This window comes from Rhododendron vialii, chromosome 9a (genome assembly GCF_030253575.1).
Source record: "Rhododendron vialii isolate Sample 1 chromosome 9a, ASM3025357v1".
NCBI lineage: Eukaryota > Viridiplantae > Streptophyta > Magnoliopsida > Ericales > Ericaceae > Rhododendron > Rhododendron vialii.
The window spans coordinates 2,232,853-2,258,486 of record NC_080565.1 but is presented as its reverse complement, the minus strand read 5'-3'; the positions used below and the strand labels follow the sequence as shown (position 1 = coordinate 2,258,486).

Below are 25,634 nucleotides of genomic sequence, written 5' to 3'. Positions count from 1 at the left end.
CGTGCAAGGTTCAAAGGAAGCTGAGGCCACTCCAAGCCAACAGGATTCTCCCGTTCCGGCACCCTATCCTTCTCGACTGAAAAAGCCGGCTCACCCATCCAAGGATGCCGATATACTTGACGTGTTCAAAAAGGTCAATGTTAACATTCCTTTAATGGACGCCATTAAGCAAATTCCTTCTTACGCTAAGTTCTTGAAGGATTTGTGCACCCAAAAACACAAGCTTAATGTGCACAAGAAGGTGCTTCTTACCGAGCAAGTTAGCCAAATTTTCCAAGCAAATCTTGCACCTAAATACAAAGACCCCGGATGTCCTACAATTGCAATTACTATTGGGGGTAAGAGAGTAGAGCAAGCTCTTTTGGATTTGGGAGCGAGTGTAAATTTGCTACCTTATTCGGTGTATCAAGAGTTGGGTTTGGGGGAGATGAAGCCTACGTGGGTTACTCTTCAATTGGCAGATAGGAGTATCCGAATTCCTCGTGGTATGGTGGAAGATGTATTGGTCCAAGTTGATCAATTTGTATATCCGGTGGATTTTGTTGTCTTGGATACTTGTCCATTGTCTTCATCACCATTGTCTACTCCCGTCATCCTTGGACGACCGTTTCTAGCAACCTCGGATGCCGTAATCAACTGTCGGAATGGACTATTGAACATGTCTTTTGGTAACATGAAGATGGAGGTTAATATGTTCAACGTTGGAGTTTAAATGGGTGACGATGACAATTGCCAAAATGTCCATCTTGTGGATACATTGGTCCAAGAGCATGTAGATGACTTCTTGTTTAAAGACTCTTTGAAGGTGGTTCTTACCTCCAAAGAGACCGCTTTCCTTGAATCCGACGAGATGGAGTCCCTTTTTTCCTTACTTAAAGAAGAAGATGGCGATGAGGAAGTTTATGGAGTTGCACCGTGGTTCCCAAAGTTTGAGGAGTTACCCCCTCTTGAGCGGAAAATAGTTCCGTCTAGTGTTGAGCCGCCTACTCTTGAGTTGAAAGCACTACCAGACACTTTGAAATATGCGTTCCTTGGCGAGGGCAATACCTTTCCGGTAGTAATATCGTCTTCCCTTGAGAAACTCCAAGAAGAGACATTGTTGGGAGTTTTGCGGCGGCATACAAAGGCAATAGGTTGGACTATCGCAGATATTCAAGGCATCTCTCCTTCTCTATGCTCTCATCACATTTACTTGGAGGAGGATGTTAAACCGTCGCGCCAACCTCAACGCCGGCTCAATCCAATTATGAAAGATGTTGTCAGGGCGGAGATTCTTAAATTGCTTGACGTTGGGATTATCTATCCCATCGCCGATTCTAAATGGGTGAGCCCCATTCAAGTTGTCCCTAAAAAGGGTGCAAAATGATAAAGGCGAACTTGTCCCGACTCGTGTGACTACCGGGTGGCGGGTATGCATAGACTATCGCAAGTTGAATGCAAGCACACGCAAAGATCACTTTCCTCTCCCCTTCATTGATCAAATTTTGGAGAGAGTAGTCGGTCATGCCTTTTACTGCTTCCTTGATGGTTATTCAGGCTATAACCAAATAGAAGTGGCCTTGTCCGACCAAGAGAAAACGACGTTCACATGCCCATTCGGGACCTTTGCTTATAGACGCATGCCATTCGGCTTGTGTAATGCTCCCGGCACCTTTTCAAGATGTATGATGGGAATTTTTAGCGATATGGTCGAGAAAATTGTTGAAGTCTTCATGGATGACTTCTCCGTGTTTGGCGACTCTTTCGAGTCATGTCTTGCCAACTTGGAGAAGGTCTTAACAAGATGCGAGGAGAAAAATTTGGTTCTCAACTGGGAGAAGTGCCATTTTATGGTCACTCAGGGGATTGTGCTCGGGCATATCGTATCGGCCAAGGGTATCGAGGTAGATAAAGCCAAGATTGACCTTATCTCCAATCTCTCTACTCCGAAGTGCATTAAAGACATTCGCTCCTTCCTTGGCCATGCCGGTTTCTATCGGCGCTTCATCAAGAATTTTAGCGCCATCTCAAGGCCGCTTTGTCACCTTTTATCCAAAGATGTTCCTTTTGAATGGACTACCGCATGTGAGCTGGCATTCACTAAACTCAAAGCTAATCTCACCACGCCGCCCATTGTTCAAACGCCCGATTGGAATCTTCCATTTGAATTGATGTGCGATGCAAGTGATTATGCCGTCGGGGCCGTTCTTGGCCAAAGGAAGGACAAGCATCCGTGGGTGATTTATTATGCAAGCAAGACATTGAATGATGCTCAAATGAACTACTCCACTACGGAGAAGGAACTTCTTGCCATAGTGTTTGCCTTGGATAAATTTCGGTCTTACTTAGTTGGTGCCCCAATCACAATTTACACTGACCACTCGGCGCTGAAATACTTGTTCACCAAACAGGATGTAAAGGCACGTTTGATTTGGTGGATCCTTATGTTGCAGGAATTTGACATCACCATCAGAGATAAGAAAGGGGTAGAAAACGTGGTGGCCGATCATTTGTCACGCTTGGATTTTAAAGACCGTACTTCTCACATACCCATTGGAGACAGTTTTCCCGATGAGCAGCTTTTCAGTGTATCCCAAGCCCCGTGGTTTGCTGACATTGTCAATTACTTGGTTACGGGTTTGATTCCAACCCATTGGTCCTCTCATGAGTGCCGGCGATTCCTTGCCGAAGTGAAACACTTTTCTTATGATGATCCATATTTGTTCAAATACTGTCCCGACCAGATCATCCGCCGGTGTGTTCCCGATTCTGACCAACGTGGCATCCTACAATTTTGCCATACCGAAGCATGTGGAGGGCATTTTTCTGCACGGAAGACCACCGCCAAGATCCAACAATGTGGTTTTTACTGGCCAACTTTGAACCAAGATGCTTATGCCTTTTGTAAATCGTGTGACCGTTGCCAACAGTTGGGCAGCTTGACCCGGAGGAATGAAATGCCCCAAGCCAAGTTTCTTGTAGTAGAGGTATTTGACTGTTGGGGTATCGACTTTATGGGGCCGTTTCCGATGTCTTTTGGCAACTTGTATATTCTCTTGGTGGTGGATTATGTGTCAAGATGGGTTGAGGCCATTGCAACTCGTACAAATGATCACAAAGTAGTGCTTAACTTTCTTAAGGAGCATATCTTGTTTCGGTTTGGGGTCCCTCGTGCCATTATTAGCGACCAAGGTTCTCATTTTTGCAATAGGCCATTCGCCGCGTTGATGATGAAATATGGTATAACGCACAAGGTCTCCCTTGCATATCACCCGCAAACCAACGGTCAAGCCGAGCTCGCCAACCGTGAGGTAAAACGTATTCTTGAGAAAACGGTAAATCCCAATCGGAAGGATTGGTCTTTAAGGTTGACTGATGCTCTTTGGGCGTATCGTACCGCATACAAGACCGTTTTGGGCGCTTCGCCCTATCGGCTGGTATATGGTAAGGCATGCCACCTTCCGGTGGAATTAGAGCACAAGGCATATTGGGCAATTAAGCAATTAAATTATCGTTTGCCCGACGCCGGAGTTCACCGTAAACTCCAATTGAATGAACTTGAGGAAATTCGTAGAGATGCTTATGATAACACTAACGTTTACAAGTCTAAGGTAAAGGATTTTCATGATAAGCACATTCAACGGAAAAATTTTGAAGTTGGCCAAAAAGTTCTTTTGTATAATTCAAAACTTCATCTTTTTCCGGGCAAGTTGCGTTCCCGTTGGATTGGCCCGTACATTGTGCATCACATTTTCCCGCATGGGGCCATTGAAGTTGTTAATCCCGTGAATGGAAATATTTTTAAGGTCAATGGGCAAAGGCTTAAGCCATTTTTGGAAAACTTTCCGATAGCGGAAATTGAGGAAGAATTGGTCGTACCGATGTATCCAGTTGACCTTGTTGTTTGATTTGGCTGTTTTATTTATGTTTGCACGGGGAGCGAAAGCGTAACCGCTGAACTTAACTGTTTGTCGGACTCGGCCCCCGGGTAGGGGGTACCCTCCATTGACTTGGGTATATGTAGCTCCGCGCGCCGCTACTAAAAAAAGGATCGTGTGCCCAGCTCCGGTTAGTAAGGGCAATTTTAATATCAGTGACATAGGGCTTTCATTAGCTTTTCTGATAGGAGTAATTCACAGTGCACCACTCACGTCTTCCAGATTAGCCCCAACGGGGGCGGTATAGATCTTAGGTTAGGCCTTGATATTCCCGTGCTCCATTACCGCACTTGGCTCTATCTTGTGCCTGCCTGGTTACGATCTTAGGGGACGCTGGACTTCATTGTTTGGCGGAGTCCAGCTGTGACTTGGACGCTCCGAGCTCTGATATTAAATTCTGTATGTTTGTACATTTGTAAATATTGCTTTTATGTTTTGTTCTTATTTCTATGTTTCGAGATATTCTCACCAAAAGATTTCTCTAATGCATCATTGTATCGGGCTTTAATTAGTCCTTCTTTGACGTAGTTTGCCGTTAACGATCCATGCTCACCAGATATGTCCCTATCGGGGGCAATTTAGGTCTTTGGGTGGGGCTTGATATTCCCGTGCTTTGGCGCTAGGCTCTGTCTTGTCTCACTTTGTTTTGATCATAGGGAACGCTGGGCTTAATTGCTTGGCGAGGTCAGGCGGTGAATTTTACTTCGGACATGATGTAACAAGTTTCGACGGTCTAGTATAGTCACCCGTGTTTTGTCTACTCGGTGAGACACGTGAAGAAAAGTATGACTCGTGAGATTGCGTGAAAATTGGGTGTTCTTTGATTTTTCGTTTGTATATATGTTTGTGTGGTGCCTGGATAACACGAGCCGGGTGGTTCTAATGTCATTTGCTTCTTAGTAGGTAGTTCAAGCTTCAGTCTTTTACAGGGTGTACATGCTACCGCACCAGCCTTGGTGGTTTGGATCTAACGTCGGAGTGATTGAGGCATTCAGGAGCCCTAAGCATGGGTGCGATTACGCGTCATGGTTGTTCGTCCAATAAAGCTTTGGCCATGATCCTGTGTGACTAGCTATGGTTCCGTTGGAGGAGCCGAAGGAGTTGACCTTGGAAGCAGTTCGGATGACGAAAGGAGGCAATGACGCAAAAGCCTCCAACTTGGTCGAGGTATAAGGGGGTTGACATTCCCCCGTAGGTACGATCTTTTGTTCCTTTTTCCCTACTGTTGTTCTCCATGCTATGAGGGCATAGCATATTTCAAGTTGGGGGGAGGAATATATATATATATTTTTATATATTTTCGGTTAAATTTTTCAGTTTTAGTAGTGCAATCCTTCCGTTATTACAGCATTAGTGAATTAAACCAACTTGGCTCATGCTTATGATTTTTTTGTTTTTTTTCGCAAGAGTTCGTTAACACAAATTTTGTATATCGCAACTTGCATGAATGGACTAAGGTGGAATTCATGACGTTTGAGTATGTTTTGGTCAAGTTTTACCCGCATCCCGCTTTTGCTCTCTTTACGTTCCCAGATGTGTAGATCATCTCATGGTCATACTTAAGTGTGTTTATTGTTTATTTTGAATTAATTGGGAATCTATGGCGCACTTAGGATATGATACAGGGCATTTTTGTATGATTAAACCACATATGAGTCTCATTGTCCTATAAAAAAAAACCAAGTCCAAGTCGTTCCTACTATTAACCATAGGAAGCCGGATGTTTGGTTGGATTGGGTTGCTTCTCAACGGCTGATTGGCAAGCTCTCAAGGCTCTGGGTGACGTTTCGGGAGTGTGTGAGGTGCATATGGGTATTGGCATTGGCAAAAAGGACTGGAAATGAGGATTGCAGGGGAAACAGAACCGTATCGATACGGTTATACGCGTATCGATACTTCATTGAAACAGAAAGTTTTGCGAGCTTCCGCGTATCGATACGGTTTCCAGTGTATCGATACGGTTAACGATCAGATTTCAGATCAAGCGGCCTCGGTATCGATACGGTATCTGCGTATCGATACGGTGTGGAAATCTGGGTTTTTAAATAGGATCGGGGGCGTGACCTTTCATCTTCAAACACCACTCCACCTTTTTTCTCCTCCATAACCGCCCACCTTCATCAATCTATACTCTCCAAAACCTCCAATCCATCTCCAAATCTTGCGAATCCTTCACCAAAACCACTCCAAATCACCTTCTCTCCAAGTTTCAAGCAAAAATCCGTGGGTTTCAAGTTCCAAACACCAGATCCAAGGTAAATTCGAACTTTCCCTCTCCCTCTTCGTTTTTTCTGTTGATCCAAGATGAAACAACTCCAAAACCTTCGTATTTCTTCTACATAATCTATCCTGAACCCATTCCTAGCATAAATTTCATCCCCACCTACAAAAATCCGAAAACCCTTAACTTCCCCCCCCCCCCCCCCCCTCAAATCCGAAATTTTCAGGAATTTTCCATAAGTTCGGAAATGCCTCGACTTAAGCGCGCTGCAAACAAACCCCCGAGGGTTCAGGGTCAAAATGTGGCTTCTTCATCGCGTCAACCCGAAGCTGAGGAAAGGGACGAGGTTCTTCGTGACATTGAGGAGGAAGAGGAAATGATGGAAAATCCGGAACAAGCGGCCCAGGTTGGTTCTAGGCGGAAACGGACTTCTGAAGAGGTTAAAGCTGATAAACAGACTAGGTGGGAGAAGAGTTTTGTGAAGAGGGGAGTTAAAAACGAACGCCACGTCGATGTGGAGAGCATTGGGACGAACCACATTTGTGTTCAGAGAATCGCTGCTCAAGGTTTGGCTTATTTCTTCCGTGAAAATCCTGGTTATATTAAGGGCTTAGTGTCTGATTTTTATAAGAACATGAAAGTTCCCGAGATGGGGAGAATAGAGGAAAAGGGGGCAAGAATTACTTCAAAAATTGGTCAGGTCAATATTGTGGTAGACCCCGATGTTATTGCTCGGGTTTTGAGCTATGAACGCCCCCCTGCTGCATCTGTTAATGTGCCGAGAGAAAATTTTGCCTCGAGGGATGAGGTTAATCAGGCTTTGTATACTAATCCGGCGGAAGCCAAGCTTCCTCACATTCCGGGAAAGCTTAAGGATGAGTACCGCTTGATTAACCAGTTTGTTCATCACAATTTGAACCCGAGGGGTACTGAGAATAAGCCGGCTAAGATTGAGGGAGAAATGCTTTACTTTTTCATGGAACCAGGGAATGTGTATGATTGGGCTAAGTATATTTTCCGTCAAATGGTTGAATTTAAAGTCAATGTTCCTACCTATACAAGGATGCCATACCCGTGCATGGTTACCAAAATTTGCTTGGAGAAGGGTGTTCCGAGAGATGCATATGGGGAATGGGGTAAACTCGAGCCGGGAATACTTAATAGTAGCATCCTAACTAGGAGTGCTTCACAGTCCCGAGGAGCTTTGGGAGATGAGGGTATTCGCGGTGGTAGCTATCTAACTTCAATGCCGCCTAAACGTGCCAAGCAATCGGTGTGGCAAAAGCTGCTTTTCTGCCAGGGTGTGGTAACCATGAACAGTCAACGCAAGCTTAAAAGAGAAATTCGGGAGAATACTAGGAGGCAGGAGAGGATTGATCACAAACTGGATTATGTACTGAGGAGGCAGGAGGGGTTTGCTAGCGAGCCTTTTGCACCGTTGCTTGTTGTGGAAGCCGAGGACAGTGATGACTTTGCCGGAGAGGAGCCGGACTCGGGTGATGAGGAGTAGTTGGTGGTTTAGGTTGAAATCCCTATACTTGGTCGGGGTGCTTGGTGGTTGACAGTCCCCCTATCTTATCTTGTTTTACTTTCATTAAGTGAACTCGTAACTTGTAGTTTAGAAGGTTTTTGTTTTGGCCGGCATGTGGCCGTTGACTTGGTAGTTTGGTATTGGTGGCGGCCATGGGGTAGATAAACCAAGCTAGTATATAGCCGCCACCCTTTTTGCTAACTGTTTTCTTAATAACCAAGGTCAATTTAAGCTTAAAGAAGTCCTTAGTTGATTCGTAGTGCGCATTTATTCCTTTTTGATTCATCTGTTGATGATGAGCATATTTAATTTTTGGCATGCTTTCTCTTGGCATTTTAGTTCTTGGCTTGTAGCTTCTGTTTCTATTTAAAGGTGCTTTCTTCATTTTTGGCATGGCTCTCCATTGTTTTGTTCCGAGCCCTTTTTCCTTGGGATGTGGTTCGTAGTGTGCAGTTGCATTTGTTTTGCATGTATCCTCCTTCTCGTTAAGGGTACAGATTTTTTGTACTTGACTTAGACTGTGCTCAATGCTTAGTTATCCATTTTAGTTTTCAGCTGTTAGTTGTGGAATGTGAATAAATTTGTTTTCTGGAACTCTTGCTAGATGTTTTCGGTGTGCGGATGTGCTAAGTTGTTTTAAACGGAAGGATTGGATATTTAGTTTAGCGGTATGTTCTTGTTGCTCGGGGCTAGCAACGTTCAAGTTGGGGGGTGTGATAAGCACCCAATTGTGTAGATACTTGGCGCACCTAGTCCCGTTTTACGTCATTTAACTTATGTTTATTTACTGTTTTACGTGATATTGCGCGTAAGGTTTTCTGTTGAGCGTTTCAGGCAATACGCATTAAAGGGCCATGTTTTGATGTATTGAACAATTTTTGAGAGGAACTAAGTGGCGATGCCTTATGAGCGTAGCCGTCGGCCTATGGAATGAACAAACGGAGGGTCGGGAAGAGTCAAGGGCCATCGGGTGTTGAGTCGGGACACGAGGGGCTTGATTCTGCCAGCAAATATCATGGTATCGATACGGTTCTCCGCGTATCGATACTTCATTAGAACAGAAGGAAATGCAGCTCTCAGCGTATCGATACGGCTTCCAGCGTATCGATACGGTTCCTCTTTGTGAAATTCTAGATTTCTGGTCAAAACAGCACGGTATCGATACGGAGACAAAGTATCGATACGGTTCCTTTACGGGAAATTTTGGAATTAAAACAGGCTCTCAGCGTATCGATACGGTATTAGAGTATCGATACGGGTGTCTCACCGACATGCTTTTAGTCAGATTTTAACTTTCCATTTGTGGCATGTTTCCACTTTTTGGATATTTTCTGATATTTTTGGGAGAGAGAAAGTGCATTTTTGTATAAATAGTCATCACTCTCTCCCTCCAAAAAGTAGCTAGAACATTACTACCTTTAGTTTTTCTCTATTAATGATTTCTTAACCCTTCAAGTTGTAATTCCTCAAGAACAATTAAGGTATTTACGTTACGTTAATTTGTCGTGTTTTAAAGTTGTTCGTATGCTTTGGATCTTTTATAAAATCAAGTTTATTTCCGTTTTTATCGGTTAATCATGTTTATCATTCCTTCCATGCTTTCTAGTCTTCTTAATATGCATGAGTAGTTGATTAGGCTCGGCTACGGAGCAATTAACGTCATGTGACTTATGTTAATCTTACCTTTCTCAACTAAATACTCGAGGTTCGGTATGGAAAATGAGCGTGGTTCGCTTTTTATGTAACAAAACTTGTCGATGTTAACCTCCGGTGATCATATGCTAGCACATATGGTTCCGTGAGCTATGTCTCGCCTCGTGTTTGCCAAGAAGATAAAAGAGCTCGCTTGTTCTCCGTACTTAATTTCTCGTCTTTAATGGTTTCTTAGCAAAATCTTCCAGTTGATAGCCTATGCCGTGCGATTCAACCGAGTTTTCGTTGAGAATGGTTAGTTAGCCTAAGTTACGGGCGTTATGAACTCCAAAGCCTTGCCGCTTGTCTTAATCTAGTTAAAACTCATTTCTAGTCTTTTTCATAAGAGCATTCTTCACTTTTCAAAGCAAAACCAAAAGTTGGCCGTCTAAATGCCGCAAACCCTTACCTCTAAAAATCCTAGCAAGCTGTAAAGACCATCTCTGTGGGAACAATTCCGGACTTCCGGATATTATGCTGACAATGACCTAGCCCTACGCTCGGGGTAAATCAACCTATTTCAACGGTTTGGTTGGGACGAAGCACCCGTGTCTGAAGACACGGCTTGAACGATTCAAACAAATACTGGACATTCAACCAAATATATCAACCCCTACCCAAAGAATTCAACTTTGCGGAAAATAATAACCCAAACAAATTTATTGACCTGTTTAACTTGAATCAGCAGGTGAAGAGCAAATAATTTTTCAATTTCTAACTTCTGTATGCACAAACTCAAATGTATAAAACTTTGATAAAATAAAAAACACCATCCAAACATCAATGCAAACAAAAAATCTATATTTATTTTGGGTAGGTAAAAAATCAATAATAATAAAATGACAAAAATATATGGTTGGATACCATTTTTCTTGCCTACGATGTGTCCCCTGAAAGCGATTATGATTAAGGCAATCCAAACATTGATATCTGTCAATAGATAATAGAGAAAGCCCGTTCCCAGTTAACAAAAGTTTGTACCAAATTAAGATTAGGCAAAAATCAAATTAAGATTAGAAAAAAATCACACATCGCATGAGCAAACATTACAATAGATTAAATTCATGCCATTACCTTGGTTGATGTTTGGTGTGCCCAGAAGAACCTTAGCAAATCTGTAAACAACGTCTAAAACCACAGAAATCCATAAAAAAAATTTGGATGCGTAAGAAAGTAAAATCATAGAAAAGTTATGTAAATCACACTCACTTTGGTTGTACATGATCTCCCCGTTGAATGCCTCTAAGAGCAAACTAACCATCTCTCTATTAGAAATTCCATAAATTAAGAATGAAATGATTAGCTGTAAATCTTCTTTTTTTTAAAAGTTTCTTATAAGTGAGCTTATCCGTTAAACAATTTTTTGATCAGTGGATACCTAAATATATATGGAGATTATGAGATCAATCACAAAATTACTTTGCTTGAAAGAGACCAATTAAGACGCATAGAACAAACTCGAACGCATAAATCTTGATCAAATCAAAAAACACTGATGTACCAATAGTTTGAGTAATGTATGAATAGACATTTTTGTTCAATTGTGTTACTGATTATCCCATTTGGGAATCTCATAAGACCCGTGCTATGCATGATTTTGATGACGGCAAATAACTTGAAAGTCGTAGAATTTCATAACCAAATGGATAGAAAAAAAGTAAAATCATTATGTGAGGGCAATCATGATTAAACTTTTACCAAATCCTGATTTATTATGAGGGTAAAAAAAAACTTCTTCATTCAATCCTATAGAATGAACTTGTTCATTACCAATGCACTTTTGGATTGCTCGAATTGAAACCCTCTCCCTCCTTGTATGTTCTAAAACAAAAAAGATTCAAACATTATACTCAGTACAACCGTCACTCCAATTTGAACCGAGCGTAATCGAATTTTTTTGGAGTTGAACTTAACAAATTGAACTGGGAAAAAAAAATGAAGAACTGGAAAAAACGAAGTAAAGAGCCATACCTGTGGTGAGAGAATTGGAGAGAGGGGAGACGGAAAAAAGAACTGGAAAGAAAACATTTAGGGAGAGAGAGAGAAAGAGAAACGATAAGGGGGAGAGAGAGGGAGTTAAAAAAAAATGAAGAACTGGAAAAAAATGAAGTAAAAAGTCAAACCTGTGGTGAGAGAATTGGAGAAAGGGCGAGAGTCAGGGAGAAACATTTAGAGAGAGAGGGAGAGAAAGAGGAACGTTTAGGGAGAGAGAGAGAAAGAGAAACGATTAGGGAGAGAGAGGGAGATAAATTTGTTTCACCCAATTTGTATTGTTCAATCAATGGCAAATTTGCGTTACCCGATTTGTATTTCCATTATAGCACTCACCCAATCAACGGCAAATTCATAAATCACCCATTTGTATTTCGGAAATACTCACCCAATCAACGGCAAGTCTTTACAATCAAGTCTTTAATTACATCCAAATCAACTATAATCGGCAATTTCGGAAATCATTACAATCAACTACAATCGGCAATTTCAGAAATTTTGGAAATCATTACAATCGGCAATAGGTAAATTAGATAGAAAAAAGGAAGTCATTACAATCGAAAATCATTACAATAGGCAATCGGATCTTTAAGTCAATCAACGGCAATCAGATCTTTAAGTCAATTAAGTGCAAGTCTTAATTTAACCGAGGCATAAATTAAGTTTTTTTTTTTTTTCACCCTCACAACAAATCAGGATTTGGTAGAAAACTTTCTTGTCATATTACATAGATTTCATTATTTTTATTTCAAATTTTGGCTGATTATAGCAATAGGATTAGTCACTAATTTCCAAAATATTATTAGTCAATAAAAAAAAGAGTTGAGATTAGGATTAGTCAATAAAAGAAAGGCATGATTGAAATAATTTCCGGAATATAGCATTAGGATTAGGATTAGAATTATACAATATTGGCTAATTAAACAAGCAAATCTCTTTGCGCGCCCCCCTAACACACACACATACACACACACACCCCCCCCCCCCCCCCGCCCCGACCCCACCCCCCTGACCAAACTACCCCGGCAATAATTCACTCAACCCACGCCATTTTCTTTTTTTTTATTTATTTACTTAATAACTTTTATATCTTTTTTCATTTTTATTTATTTAATATTATTTAAGTATTCCTATTTTCAATCCGGTTGAATCGATGCAAAGATCTTATTTTTTTTATCATTTTGTCTTCAATGATCATAATGAATTTTTGACTCGAAGGCCTTTCAACAAGTACCCTAAGGCTTATTATTTAGTTTCAGGTCTTTCTTAGGGTGCTTATTGAAAGGCTTTAGAGCCAAAAATTCATTACGACCATTTAGGATGAAATGATAAGAAAAATAAGATCTTCGCACCGGTTCAAACGAATTAAAAATCGGAACACTTATTTTTTTACTCTTTATATATATTTTTAAATTATTTAATATTATACCTGGCAATAATTCAATCCACGGCATTTTCTTATTTCTTATATGTTTACTTAATAACTTTTATATCTTTTTTTATTTTTATTTATTTAATATTATTTAAGTGTTCCAATTTTCAATCTGGTTGAATCGATGCAAAGATGTTGTTTTTTTTATCATTTTGTCTTCAATGATCATAATGAATTTTTGGCTCGAAGGCCTTTCAACAAGTACCCTAAGACTTATTATTTAGTTTCAGGTCTCTCTTAGGGTGCTCATTGAAAGGCCTTAGAGCCAAAAATTCATTACGACCATGTAGGATGAAATGATAAGAAAAATAAGATCTTCGCACCGGTTCAAACGAATTAAAAATCGGAACACTTATTTTTTTACTCTTTATGTGTATTTTTAAATTATTTAATATTATATGCGTGAATAAATTTTTTTATGTTATTGAAATTTTACTCTTATTTTTTTACTCTTATTAAAATTTTATAATTCTTTTATGTTATTGAATTCATTAATTTTGTTTTTATTTATTTCTTTTATCTATTTTATTTCTAACCACTTGTTTAGATTTCTTTTTATCTTTTTATCTTCAACTATAACCACTCATTTAAATTTTCTTTTTATCTTCAATTACAACCACACATTCAGTAAAACAAAAAAACTACTAAAACTAAAACAAAATATAGTAAAAGTTAAAAAAAACAAAAACAGTAATTAAATCTTTTAAAAGAAAAAAAACTAGTAAAAGTAAAAAAAAACTAAAACGGTAATTAAAGTATTTTAAAAGTATAAAAAAAATTTGTAAAAGTAAAAAAAAAAACAAAAACAGTACTCAAATCTTTTAAAAGAAAAAAAAACTAGTAAAAGTTAAAAAAAACTAAAACGGTAATTAAAGTATTTTAAAAGTATAAAAAAATTTGTAAAAGTATAAAAAAACAGTAATTATTTACTTTTAAGAAACAAAAAAAAAACTAATCAAAGTAAAAAGAAAAAAAATCGAAAAAGGAGGGGAGGAGGGGCAAAGGGGGGAAAGGTGGTGGGACCGGGGGGAGGGGTGTGTCAGGGGGGTGCGAGAAGAGGCTCTCTTAAACAATCATGCCTTTCCTGAAAATTGGTTGATTATACAATTAGCATTAGGATTATACAATCTTGTCTTTCCGGAATATACAATTTTGGCGGATTATAGCAGTGTACATAATTTGGAAGTTTGGAAAACATTTACATTATTGTAAATTTATACATTAGGAAATATTCATTCGATCCGACAGCTACAAAGTTAATAGGAAGTAAGATCGAACGGTTGTAGAGGGTGCTCTGTTTGTATGAATAGACATTTTAATAGAAAACCGTCTTGTTTTATAATATAGATTTCATATTCTGTAATTTTGTAATTCTTGTTCATGTTGTAATTTTCAGAAATTAGTAAAATCAATTACTGTTTTCGGCACTATTTTCTTACAATCTTAAAGACAAATTCTCTTTTTGGGAAAATCAATTTCGGTTCTACTTTGGAAAAACAATTTCTTGTTTTTGACGTTACCAACAGACTTCAAGAGGAAAAGGAAAACAAGTATTTTTCTTCCCCACGGATTTCTCAACAGTTTTTTGGTCTAGTAGAGTACCGTTCTGAAAAACCGTTTTGAACATTTCCACAAACAGTAGCAAGGTTTTTTCAAACTTTAACTTTTGTAACAGTAAAGGGTTTTATTGGAATAAAGGCAGAATACAGTTGGTGCTTTGAATACGCGGATCAGAAATCTTGATTTTCAAAATTCCTTCGTAAACTCTAAGTTTTGTCCATTACTGTCAGTAAATTTTTTGACCTTTTATTGTGACTTTAATATTTGGTTTGACACATTTGACCATGGACTAACTTGTTTTGTTCCTTGGTACAGTATCATATTTCGGTACAGTAAAGCTATTGTTTGTTAATGGTTCTTTCTCTTACGTGCATTATGAAACCTCTCTCTTTCGGTAATCTATGATAAGTCTATGCTGCTTCGTTTTTTACTTCTTTTGTCACCGGAAATCCAAAATCCTGAATCGTATATTGCTTCATCTTTCAGTGGTTCGATAAGATCTAGAAACTTGATTTCCAAGATATGGTGATGTTCCTCCAACACCTTCCAACTGAGAACGGGAACCATGTAGAGCTGGAGATGGTGCTTTCTAGAGCATATATGTGGCACACCATGTTCAAGAGTTCCCCCAGCCACTTCTCTAGTTGATGAAAGGGAAATATCTGTTTCTTCCCTGATGACTGAGCAATACGTTTTTTATTTTTTTTTATTTTGTTGTTCCTTTTCCTGTATGTATTTTTTTTTTCCTTTTTCTTTGTGGGAAACTAACTTATTGTTGCCATTTGTATTATGATTTCTAACCTTTCTATGTGTAATGAGTTCTATGTACTTGTACCTTTTGACCAAACAGCACGAAACCTTCGACTGTAACACTACTAAATATTCACTTTTTGTGAATTTGTCAATTTTATTAATGAAAAACAATAATTTTTAATGCCTGCGGTTCTTTGCAGACTGATTATTTAGTGTCCCAGGAGCATGCGCTTCACTCTCTTACGGGCGATGTATGGGACCAACACACTAGGGGATAGGACCGTATACTTCTTGGGAGACCTGAAGCAACATTCCTGGAGCACGGAATAGTGTTTTCGGAAATCTAACCTTCGTTAATGTCTTGTCCAGAGAAAAAAGAGCACAAGGCATCATTGAAAAAATATTTTACGTCTAATGAACGTCTCGAATCATTTTTGTGGGACCCATGGTGGGTCCCACGAAAAAATCTGTGTACAGATGTAGGTGTGGTTAGAAGGGTTCTCAAAATAATTGTATGGGAAATTGTTTTTGGGCAGATTCAAGATCAAGGCTCACGTGCCAATATTTTGGGGATGTTGTTACCTTTGATGCTACATATTTGACCAATCCTTACAGCATGCCTTTTGTTCCTTTTACTGGAGTCAACCACCACCATCGATCAGTGATGTTCGGATGTGCTTTACTTGTGAACGAGACTGCCAAATCGTATATATGGTTGTTACAAACTTGGGTAGAGGCAATGAGGGGACACACTCCGTCTGTTATTATTATGGATGATGACAAAGCCATGGCGAAGGCAATTGCATAGGTACTACCAAATACTATGCATTGTTTATGTATGTGGCATATCTTACAAAAGGTCCCGGAACATTTGGCTAATGTTTTCAACAAGTATCCAATGTTTCAAGAAGAATTTCGCCATTGCATTCATGGTACAAACACAATAGATCAGTTTGAAATGGAATGGAATGGAATCAATTGATTTTGAACTATGAGTTAACAGAGAATGATTGGTTGAGAGATTTATACTGGAAGCGGGAAAAATGGATTCCTGCAAACTTACGGACAATGTTTTGTGCAGGGATGTCTACAACTCAAAGAAGTGAGAGTATGAATAAATTCTTCAAGGATTTTGTGCATTCAAGTATGTTGGTAAGTGACTTCGTTTATCAGAATGAGAAAGCGTTGGACAAAAGATATCAGAGCGAAAAGGAGAAAGATGTGAAAACAAGAACCACAAAAGCAATTCTAAAGACATATTACAAAATGGAGGTCCAAGCAGCAGAAGTTTATACGAGGAAAATATTTTCATTCTTCCAGAAGGGATCATTTTTGAGTCAAAACCAGAGTGTGTCCAAGTTTTGTGAGGATGGAACAACAAAGACATATAACGTGGTGGCCAATGGGACAGAAAACCTTGTCTATGAAGTAGTTTTTGATATTGTGGAAAAGAAAGCAGTTTGTTCATGTCATAAGTTTGAATTTGTTGGAATTCTTTGCCGGCACAATCTCGCCTTGTTTGCTAAAAAATCTCTTGCTAGTCATCTCCCCGAGTATTATTTTCTTCGAAGATGGACTATAAATGCAAAGAGTCATGTTGTCAATGAGATTTCTCCCACTTTGATGAGTCAAGTAACACTACAAGAAGGCTCAAAAAGCTCCTCTACATTGACTAAGCATAACCTGATGATAGAGGTCTTGAAAGTTGTTGAAGAGGGGCAAAAATCACAAAAGAAACATGATCACTAATTAGCCCTTGCTTTGCAGAAGTTGCACTATGAACTCCTAGCTATGGAAGATGATGATGAAATTGATATGAAGATGATTTGAAAGTTCACCTCCACTTGAAGGTGGTACTCAACTTCTATCAAATATTACATTTACGTTACATGACCCGTCACATGTTGCTTCAAGGGGTCGATCTAAATCTCTCAAACAAAAACATCTCAAAGAGAATCATGTGGGCAAAAAAAGGAAGTGTAGCATTTGCAAGCAATCAGGGCATACTAGAACTACTTGTAACATACAAAAGCAAGTCGATCAGGTAAGTATTATGCTTTTATGATTGCATGGTTCACGTAGGAAGTTATATGCTTAGGAAAAAAAAATTATTTCCTTCAGGGATAATGTTGGCGGTATAAGTTCATCACCTAGTATCTTAACTGTGTCTACAAATCAAAATCTGCACGAGGTACTATAATTTTCCTCTAGGTCGTTTGAGATGCATACCTTAATGATTTTCTTCTTGAAACATTAACTGAATCTCATTTTTTTAAGAACCACTTAAAAATAGTGGGGCTCACTTCGGGGTTCTACATAAACGATTTGTGGTTAAAGACAAAAAAAAAAAAAAAAAAGTGTGAATTGTAAAAAAGAGTGTGAAAATTAATTCCCAATCTCATAATAGTTATCCGATCAAAAAGTTATCTTAACATTAATGAACAGAACACTCAATATTTAAAGATAACATTGCCAAATATGTGTAGTATTAAAATTAAATCATTTGTGTGAGATCCAAAAGTGGGCCCCACAAAAATCTGTTCACAAATATGTGCGGTATTGTACACCCTTCGTTCCCAAATAAATGTCCTTACCGCAAACCTAAACCTCTAAAAAGATGCGTTTGTTTCGCTAAATAATTCAACTTTTTTTCACAAATCAATAGTTATTAATGAGTTCTTTCAAATTGTCAAAAAAAATCGCATGTTTTTAAAGGTTTAAGTTTGTAGGCCGGACATTTATTTATAGACGGAGGAAATATTTGTTTAGTCACACGTTCCACTCACTACAAGAAAAATGGCCATTCCCGGCATTTTTCTTCCCGGCATTTTAATTAATGCCGGAAAAGCCACTAGAAATGCCGGAAAAAAATAATTATTACCGGCGTTTGTTCAAAAAAATGCCGGCAAAAGTCAAGTTTTCCGCCAAAATAAGTACCGCCAAACTATTACCGGCATTTGTTGAAAAAAATGCCGGGAAAAATCAATACATAATATAAATATTTTTCATTGTGCATTGTAACCCAATATGGTGGCTAGCCTAGATGGTAACTACACGCGCGCGCGATGCAAAGGTCACGAGTTCGAATCTTGGGGCAAGCAAATTTACTTGACACATGGGCGACACGCAAGCGCCCACGTGGCATTTTGTCTTATATGGTACAATTTTTCCCGGCATTTGTACAAATGCCGCAAATGAGTCCATATATTCCCGGCATTTATAAAGACCTTTCCCGGCATTTGTACCATTACCGACACACTCCTAGATGGCATTTGTTATAAATGCCGGTAATACTTGACAAATGCCGGTAATACTCTTCACCGGCATTTTTTGAACTTTTAGCGGCATTTATAAAATGCCGTGAAAAGCAAAATTTCTTGTAGTGACTTTTTAATCGGTGAGATATAATGGGGTGTTGTGGCATGTGGGTAATTTTCAAAACCTCCAAGGGTTAAATTTTTACCAGAATAATATAAGAGTTAACCCATGGTTAGTGTCACAAGGCTGTAATTCGCATACAGATTCTGCCCGTGATGGCACCAAATTTCCAGCAAGACTTGATCTCAGCCAACAAAGTAAAACACACACACATGAGTTTGAATGAAGTCTAGCACGCACACAGTTTACAGGAACCCGTCCCAACCTTTTATTGCACCAACAATACAAGGAAAACACTTAAAGTACTAGACAAAACATCCCTCTGCCTTAGACTCAAAAATGCAGTGCCTATATATGACTACAATCAATAAAACGTGGCCACTAAGTAAATGGGATCATGGGATGGCCCCATGATCTGCAGTTGACACCCCTAACTACTCTAGGGTTGTGTTGGCACAGCCACAAGCTGCCAGCACACAGGAAAATAAAACTGCCCGGAAATAACTGCTAATAACTGCCTGATTCTGCTTGGGACACCTGTCCCTACTTGCCAGCAACATGTGCAGAATGCAGTAACCGTCAATAACTGTTTTGCCTGATCTCAATCAAGGCTGTCTGGCCAATTTCGTGATCCAACCCAGCTCCAAATACTTAGCCGTTTTGTGATTGCATTGTCCCACAAGTTAGCTTCCCGTTTAGCATCCATGCCCAATAATCATCGGGCCTTCACGTGCATTCCAGTTGCCACTTGCCTAATGGACCAGTGCCGACACCATCGGATCACCTTGAAAAGACATGCCTGCCTCATGGCTTTGTTTCCACCGGTTGGCTAGAGTGCAAGGTGTCACCGCTAGCCAAGCTTAGCAAGCCTTGGAACTCAAGGTGCACACATGTGATTTTCATTTGGTTTGGCATTGTGGATGATGTGGCACCGGGGGATTGGTTTGGAGGAAAGGGGGACTTCTCCTCCTCAGACGGAGATAATTTATTAATTATGCGGAATTTGTACGCAATTACTGACACGACAGCATTAGGACTTATACATAAAATATTCATTAAATCAATAATGGACTTTTAGATAAAATATTCATTAAAATCACAATAATGGCACCACTACATATTGTAATTGCAATTTTCTATGACAGAAAGTATAGTTGTTTATGGTGAAATTATACGAGAGTCTGAGAGTACCGTTGTGTAGTATATTGGATTGTTTTACAACTACACATTTTTGTAGGATCTATCACTACGTAAATGAATCTCACAAAAATGTGTGATTATAAAGTGTTGCAGAGTACTACGTGATAGTATTTCTGAACTATTGAATAATTACTCTTATTAGTAGGTGAGAGCACTGAGCCAGGCTCAAGTGGGCGACAAATATGCCGCAAATGCCGCAAATGTAGCATATATGTTTAGAGTATTAAGCCTTTCTACATTGAATTTGGAGATACTTGATCAATCTGGTCACAGAGAGAGAGAGAGATGGGTGACACTGCCGTTGATTTTTTCCTTGAGACATTGAAGCAGCTTATAACAGGCTCCAAGCTCCATTCGATCTTAGACAAGAAACATCAACTTGAATCTCTCGAGGAGGAGATAAAGTACTTGAGAGGGTTTCTCAAGGCTACGGAGAAGATACGCAAGGAGTATTCGGAACTGATGGAACTGGTAATGCAAATCAGGAGCGTGGTATCCGAGGCAGAAAACATCTTAGACCTGTTTGTAATCGATTCTTTCAAGCTTGACAATCCTTCCCTTGACCTTGAAAGTGTCAAAAAGGAGATCAAGGATCTTACAGCTGAGGTGAAGCAAATTTACGACGAGAATATGTATGATATTAATGGAGCAACAGTCAACAAACTCAAGCACTCTTCGATTGGAAGTGGAGGTATTGTTGTTTTTATGTCTTCAAGTTTTGAGTTACGTCGGAGATTAAACATCATAGCGTAAATTTGGTACATACACAAAAGAAAGTTCTTAAATAACGAGTATTCTCATTTAGAAGCCGAATATCCAAGAGACAAAACCCTTATCAATTCTCCATATATAGATCTGGCTATATCATGTTTCTAATTCCAGGGGTTGAATCAATTGCTACGAATAAGGACTACGAATGGACAGTGACAGGGGACTCCCTAGATGTAGTGAAAATAGTGACGAGAATGAGGAAGTTGTGCGGCTATGCAGAAATTATCTCAGTAAGTCTAGTAGAAAAAACAAAATCTGAGAGAAAAATGAAGGTATGATTTCTTACTGTGGTCCATTTTCAGTTGATTCTATTCCCATCAATTATGAATTGCACATAAAGTTCTTTCACCCTTTTCCAACTCTTGCTCTGGATTCTTTTATTCATTTATTTTCCTTTAACAGGGTTCAGATTCTTAGTATGAATCTGATTAACCTGGTTTAAGCTTAATTCGATTATTCCCTAATTCAGATCTTTTGTCATTCTTGGGTTTTTGTTTATGACAGAAAGTGGTGGTGCAAGGGTCGTGCCCAGACGAGAGAGTTAGGCAAAAGACCATGGTGGCACTCTCTAGTATCTCAGGTGTCTGTAGTATCTCAGGTACTATTTTTAGTTAGGAATTTGATAAATAGTTTTACAATTCACTTTCTGTTTGAGTATATATTTGTTAAATTAAATCATTGACCTAAATACTGCATCTACTTGAGTTTTCATCCAGGCTATCATTATCAGTTAAGTTTCCATCCTGTAATTTTATGAATATCCTATTTTACCCTTATTCTTTAATTTCGACGTGTGTGTGTGTATAGCCTTAATTAATTTGTGGGATTTGATTGATAATATAGTTCCCATAGAAAATGTGATTATTCCAATTGCGATATGATATACTTATGTAGTTACTAAGCGAGAGGCCTCGTGCTACAAAGGAATACCATGCCCGTTGGTTGTACAATTGGAAAGAAGCATTTGTGGAGAAGCAGGTCTTAAAACTCGATGGAAAAATATTATAAAATCCAAAACTAATTTTGTCCAACAATGATTTGAGAAACTTTAAGATTGGAATGGTATAGCCGTATAGGTAAACATAAGTATCAGTCTTAAGCCAATGAAGAAGGTATAGGAAAATACTAGGGGCAATCAGTACAAAAACAAGCATAAGTAGGTTTTTTTGTTTTTTGTTTTAAATCGGCAAAGAAGAAAATTATTCACAGAAATGAGAGAATGCACATGAATTATACAAAATGGAAAATAACACCCTTTTGGATCAAAATCTAACAGAGAATGAGCACTATGGGAGAAATTGTTCAAAGGGTTGTCTTTGATATGCAGATCTGTATTCGCTCTTGGAGAGTTTTCAAATGTTCAAGCATCAACTCCCAAGTCTGTCTTGCTTGGGACATTTCTACAAGGCTTTTTGAAGGGTCCTAACTTTCTCTGTCCTTGTATGTGTCTTAATTTATTTTACTCATGTCCTAAAAGTTGTCCCTAGCCTAAGTAGAAAGTAAAAAAAAGAAAAGAAAGGTTAACGCCTTCCGTTAGTTCTATATGATACAAATTGACGGAATTGGATGGCGATGGCTTAATTGTTAGCGGAATGGTAAGTTCAAGTGTCTTTTTGTCATTAGTTAAAGTTTAATTATTATTTTTTTTAGAATACGTAAAAAGTTCAGGTACTTTTTTGAAATTTTCCCAACAAAGAAGGAGTCTTACATTTCTCTGTAAGCTCATCTACATAGAGAGGCTCGGTTTGGAATCCTATATCTGGTCTTTCTTCATTTCCTGCAGAATCGGATGCTTACTCTTCATTAATGTGAGGGGTGGTCACTCCGCTTGAGTCAACTGGCCCCATTCAGGGAAGAGATAGAGCTCTAATAAATCATTATGCCAAGGATTGCCGGAAAAATTGTTCCAAAATCGTCCAACGCAACACCTTTTTTTTTTTGGGTTATATCGTAAGGTTATGGACACAATTGTGTTTTGATTTGTGTTTTAATTTTGTATTCCTAGACTTCTGAAAAAATAGTGGCTTGATTAAAATTAAAATAAATTTTGAACTGTTCACTAGTAATATTAACCATTACAATACGTTTAAACGAAAAAAAAAAAAACCATAACGTACGCAATTGTGTCCGGAAAAGTGAAAGTGGGCAAAAAATTGATTTAAGGAGACCGGGCACACACGCTGTGTGTACAAGTTGAATTAGTTTGATATACATCAAATAGCTGGGCACTTTTTAGATATTTCATAATATTTGATTCACAAGTGGCTCCACAGCCAATTGAACACCCTAAATGAGTAAATTGTTTTAGAATATATGTACTAATTTTAGTTTATTTTCCTTTTTGAATACCCAAAGTGAAAGTGGTCAAAGAGCTGGTGGTGGGTTTCGAGGAGGAGGTAAAAAGAGTAATAGAGAAGCTTGATGAAGGAGGACAAGGCAAACCGCTGGAGATTATAACAATCATCGGCACAGGTGGAGGCGGCAAAACCACTTTGGCCAGAGAAGTGTATCATCATCCTTTCACCAAACATACTTTTCAAATTCGTGCATGGGTTGATGTTTCTCAAGATTATGATAATACTATGAAGAGGGATTTGTTGATTTGTATTTTGAAATTAGTTTCCCCAGAAAACCATCAAGATTACGAGAAGAGAAGTGAGGATAAGTTGGGAGAAGACTTGCACAAATGCTTGAAGGGTAGGAAATATCTCATAGTCATGGATGACATTTGGGGCATTGAAGCGTGGAATGATATGCAAAGATCATTTCCTAGGGAATGCAAGGGGAGTAAAGTGTTGTTCACTAGTCGACTTGTTGTTCAACCTGACAGCATCGGCTGCGTCCCTCATTGTTTGGCTCTCTTACCAAAAAGTTGGAGTTGGGAGTTGTTACAGAAGAAGGTATTTCCTCCGTCCCAAATTTCTTCTCCATTTTGGGCCTCCGTATCTTTTGTTAATTACGTATCTTTTTCAATCTATAATATTTTCTAGGGTTTTAAAAGCTTTGTCTCATAGAAATAATAAAGATATATCAACTAATTAATATCCATATTGCATATAAAAATTATTAAACATTTACAAACTTAAATTTTTTAAGATGTCCGAAATAGTGAAAGTGGGCAAAAAATTTGAGACAGAGGGAGTATTTGTTTGAAAAAAAGAGAGAGAACATTATTGTGCTTAAAAAAACTAAAAAATAGCGATTTAAACGTATATATGCTTCATCATGTACACTATAGTCATATGTTTCCTATTTCTAATTTCTTCATAAGAATCTCTATTTTAAAACATTTCTTATTCTTGTCATATGAATTGTTAAACTATTATTACTTGGATCAAATTGTATGTAATTGCAAATACAGATATCTAATATTACCCATACATATCGAATAGGTATTTGGGATAAAAAACTGCCCACTGGAGTTGGTGGAAATTGGCAAGCGCATCGCAGAAAAATGTGAAGGTTTACCACTCGCAATTGTCACAGTAGCTGGCATTTTGGCAACAGAAGACAAGACACCTAATGTGTGGGAGGAAGTTGCCAAACATATAAGTTCGATTATTGCCAAAAATCAGGAGCGCTGCATGGAGATACTAGAACTTAGTTACAATCACCTCCCTCTTCATTTGAAAGTGTGTTTTATTTATATTGGAGCATTCCCTGAAGATTATGAAATCCATGTACGGGAGTTGATGTGGTTCTGGATCGCAGAGGGATTTATTCAGCCAAGTGATCATGGGGGGGAAAGCTTAGAGGCCATAGCAAATAATTACTTAATCGATCTCATTAATAGAAATCTCGTAATGATAGCTAGGAAAAGGTCCTTGGGTGAAATTAAAGCATGCCGTATCCATGATCTTCTGCGTGAATTATGCTTGAAAAAAGCCGAGGAGGATAATTTCCTTGTGAAAATTAACGAGGATGATTCTTTATCACCATCTGCTACGCATAAGTATCGTCGCCTCTTCATTGGCTGCAAGTTCTTGCCTAAGTTTTCCTTTGGGCCTCGTGCTCAGAACCTTCATTCTTTTCTGTGCCTTTGCTCAAGAAACTGCCCGTGTTTACCAGGTGAACGAAATATGGCATTCATTTTTGAAAACTTCAAACTTCTAAGGGTGCTAAGTTTTAACCCCGCTGAATGCGGAGGAGGAGAAGAATTAGCACACCTAGTTCATTTGAGATACTTAGCATGTACGTTAAGGGCCGACCACTGGAGGCTTGCGCCAATTAACTACCCCTTGAACCTAGAAATCCTTGACGTCCAAGCTCTGCAGAACAGTGATCACATTGAGTTGCCTCTCGATATATTTAAGATGGTTAAGTTGAGGCATATTTATAGTAGAGCAGGGATATTTACGTATCATGTTTCTTCTCAAGGAGCAAGAATTGGTTCTGATCATTCCGCTAGGTTGGATAGCCTACAGAGCTTGGACCGAATATGTTCTTGTGACGATTGCCGAACTTTCTTGGCAAGGATTCCCAATCTTAGGAAGCTAGGAGTTGAAGCAAATCAAATATCATTGGATGGTGTTTTGATGATCCGCGACCTAGAGTTCTTAAAATGCCTTGAAACACTCAAATTTACCATGGCATGGTACAGTACCCATACTCAGAACCGTACTTTTCCGTCGGGGCTGAAGCTTCCTCCGACTGTTAAACGAATAACGTTGCACAATGTGCAGATAAAGTGGGAGGAGCTGTCAATCCTCCAAACCCTGCCAAGCCTTGAGGTTCTCAAATTATTAGACAAGGCTTGTGAGGGACCAGTTTGGAACACAAGTGAAGAAGGGTTCTCTCGACTCAAGTACTTGAAGCTTAAGCATTTGGATATCAAGGAGTGGAATGCTTCTGAAGATCAATTTCCGAGTCTTGTGGTCTTAGTGATCGAAGGTTGCGAAAACTTGGAGCGGATCCCGATTGACTTTGCTAAACTAAACGAACTTTGCGAAATTAACTTAACAGCGTGCAGTAGGTCTGTCGCGATATCGGCCTTGGATATTCGGAAAGAGCAGATAAATGAAAAAGGAGATGATTGTTTCCTAGATATCCGTGGCACAGATATTTTGCTAGGTGGGGAGGATACAGTGGATCCCAGATTCATTGTGGACCCTGATGTGTGAACTCGAGAGTTATACTTCCTCCGTCCCAATTTAAAAAAGTTGTAGTATAAAAAACGAGTGGTAACGC

At 38.9% G+C, this 25,634-nt stretch overlaps 1 protein-coding gene across 2 annotated transcripts in view; it reads left to right on the top strand.

Moving 5' to 3' along the window:
* Positions 1 to 25,609, top strand: part of LOC131301924 (disease resistance protein RPP13-like) — a 45,684-nt gene extending 20,075 nt beyond the window's left edge. The window contains exons 1-5 of one of the 2 annotated variants that reach the window (XM_058328430.1): positions 19,891 to 20,367; positions 20,559 to 20,719; positions 20,952 to 21,045; positions 22,803 to 23,347; positions 23,840 to 25,609. In XM_058328430.1, coding sequence (XP_058184413.1) covers positions 19,962 to 20,367; positions 20,559 to 20,719; positions 20,952 to 21,045; positions 22,803 to 23,347; positions 23,840 to 25,567 — 2,934 coding nt within the window. In that variant the 5' untranslated portion in view covers positions 19,891 to 19,961 and the 3' untranslated portion in view covers positions 25,568 to 25,609. Of the gene's footprint in view, positions 1 to 19,890; positions 20,368 to 20,558; positions 20,720 to 20,951; positions 21,046 to 22,802; positions 23,348 to 23,839 lie in introns of those variants that run through there. The other variant, XM_058328429.1, reaches the window with a different exon arrangement.
* Positions 25,610 to 25,634: the final 25 nt, after the last annotated feature.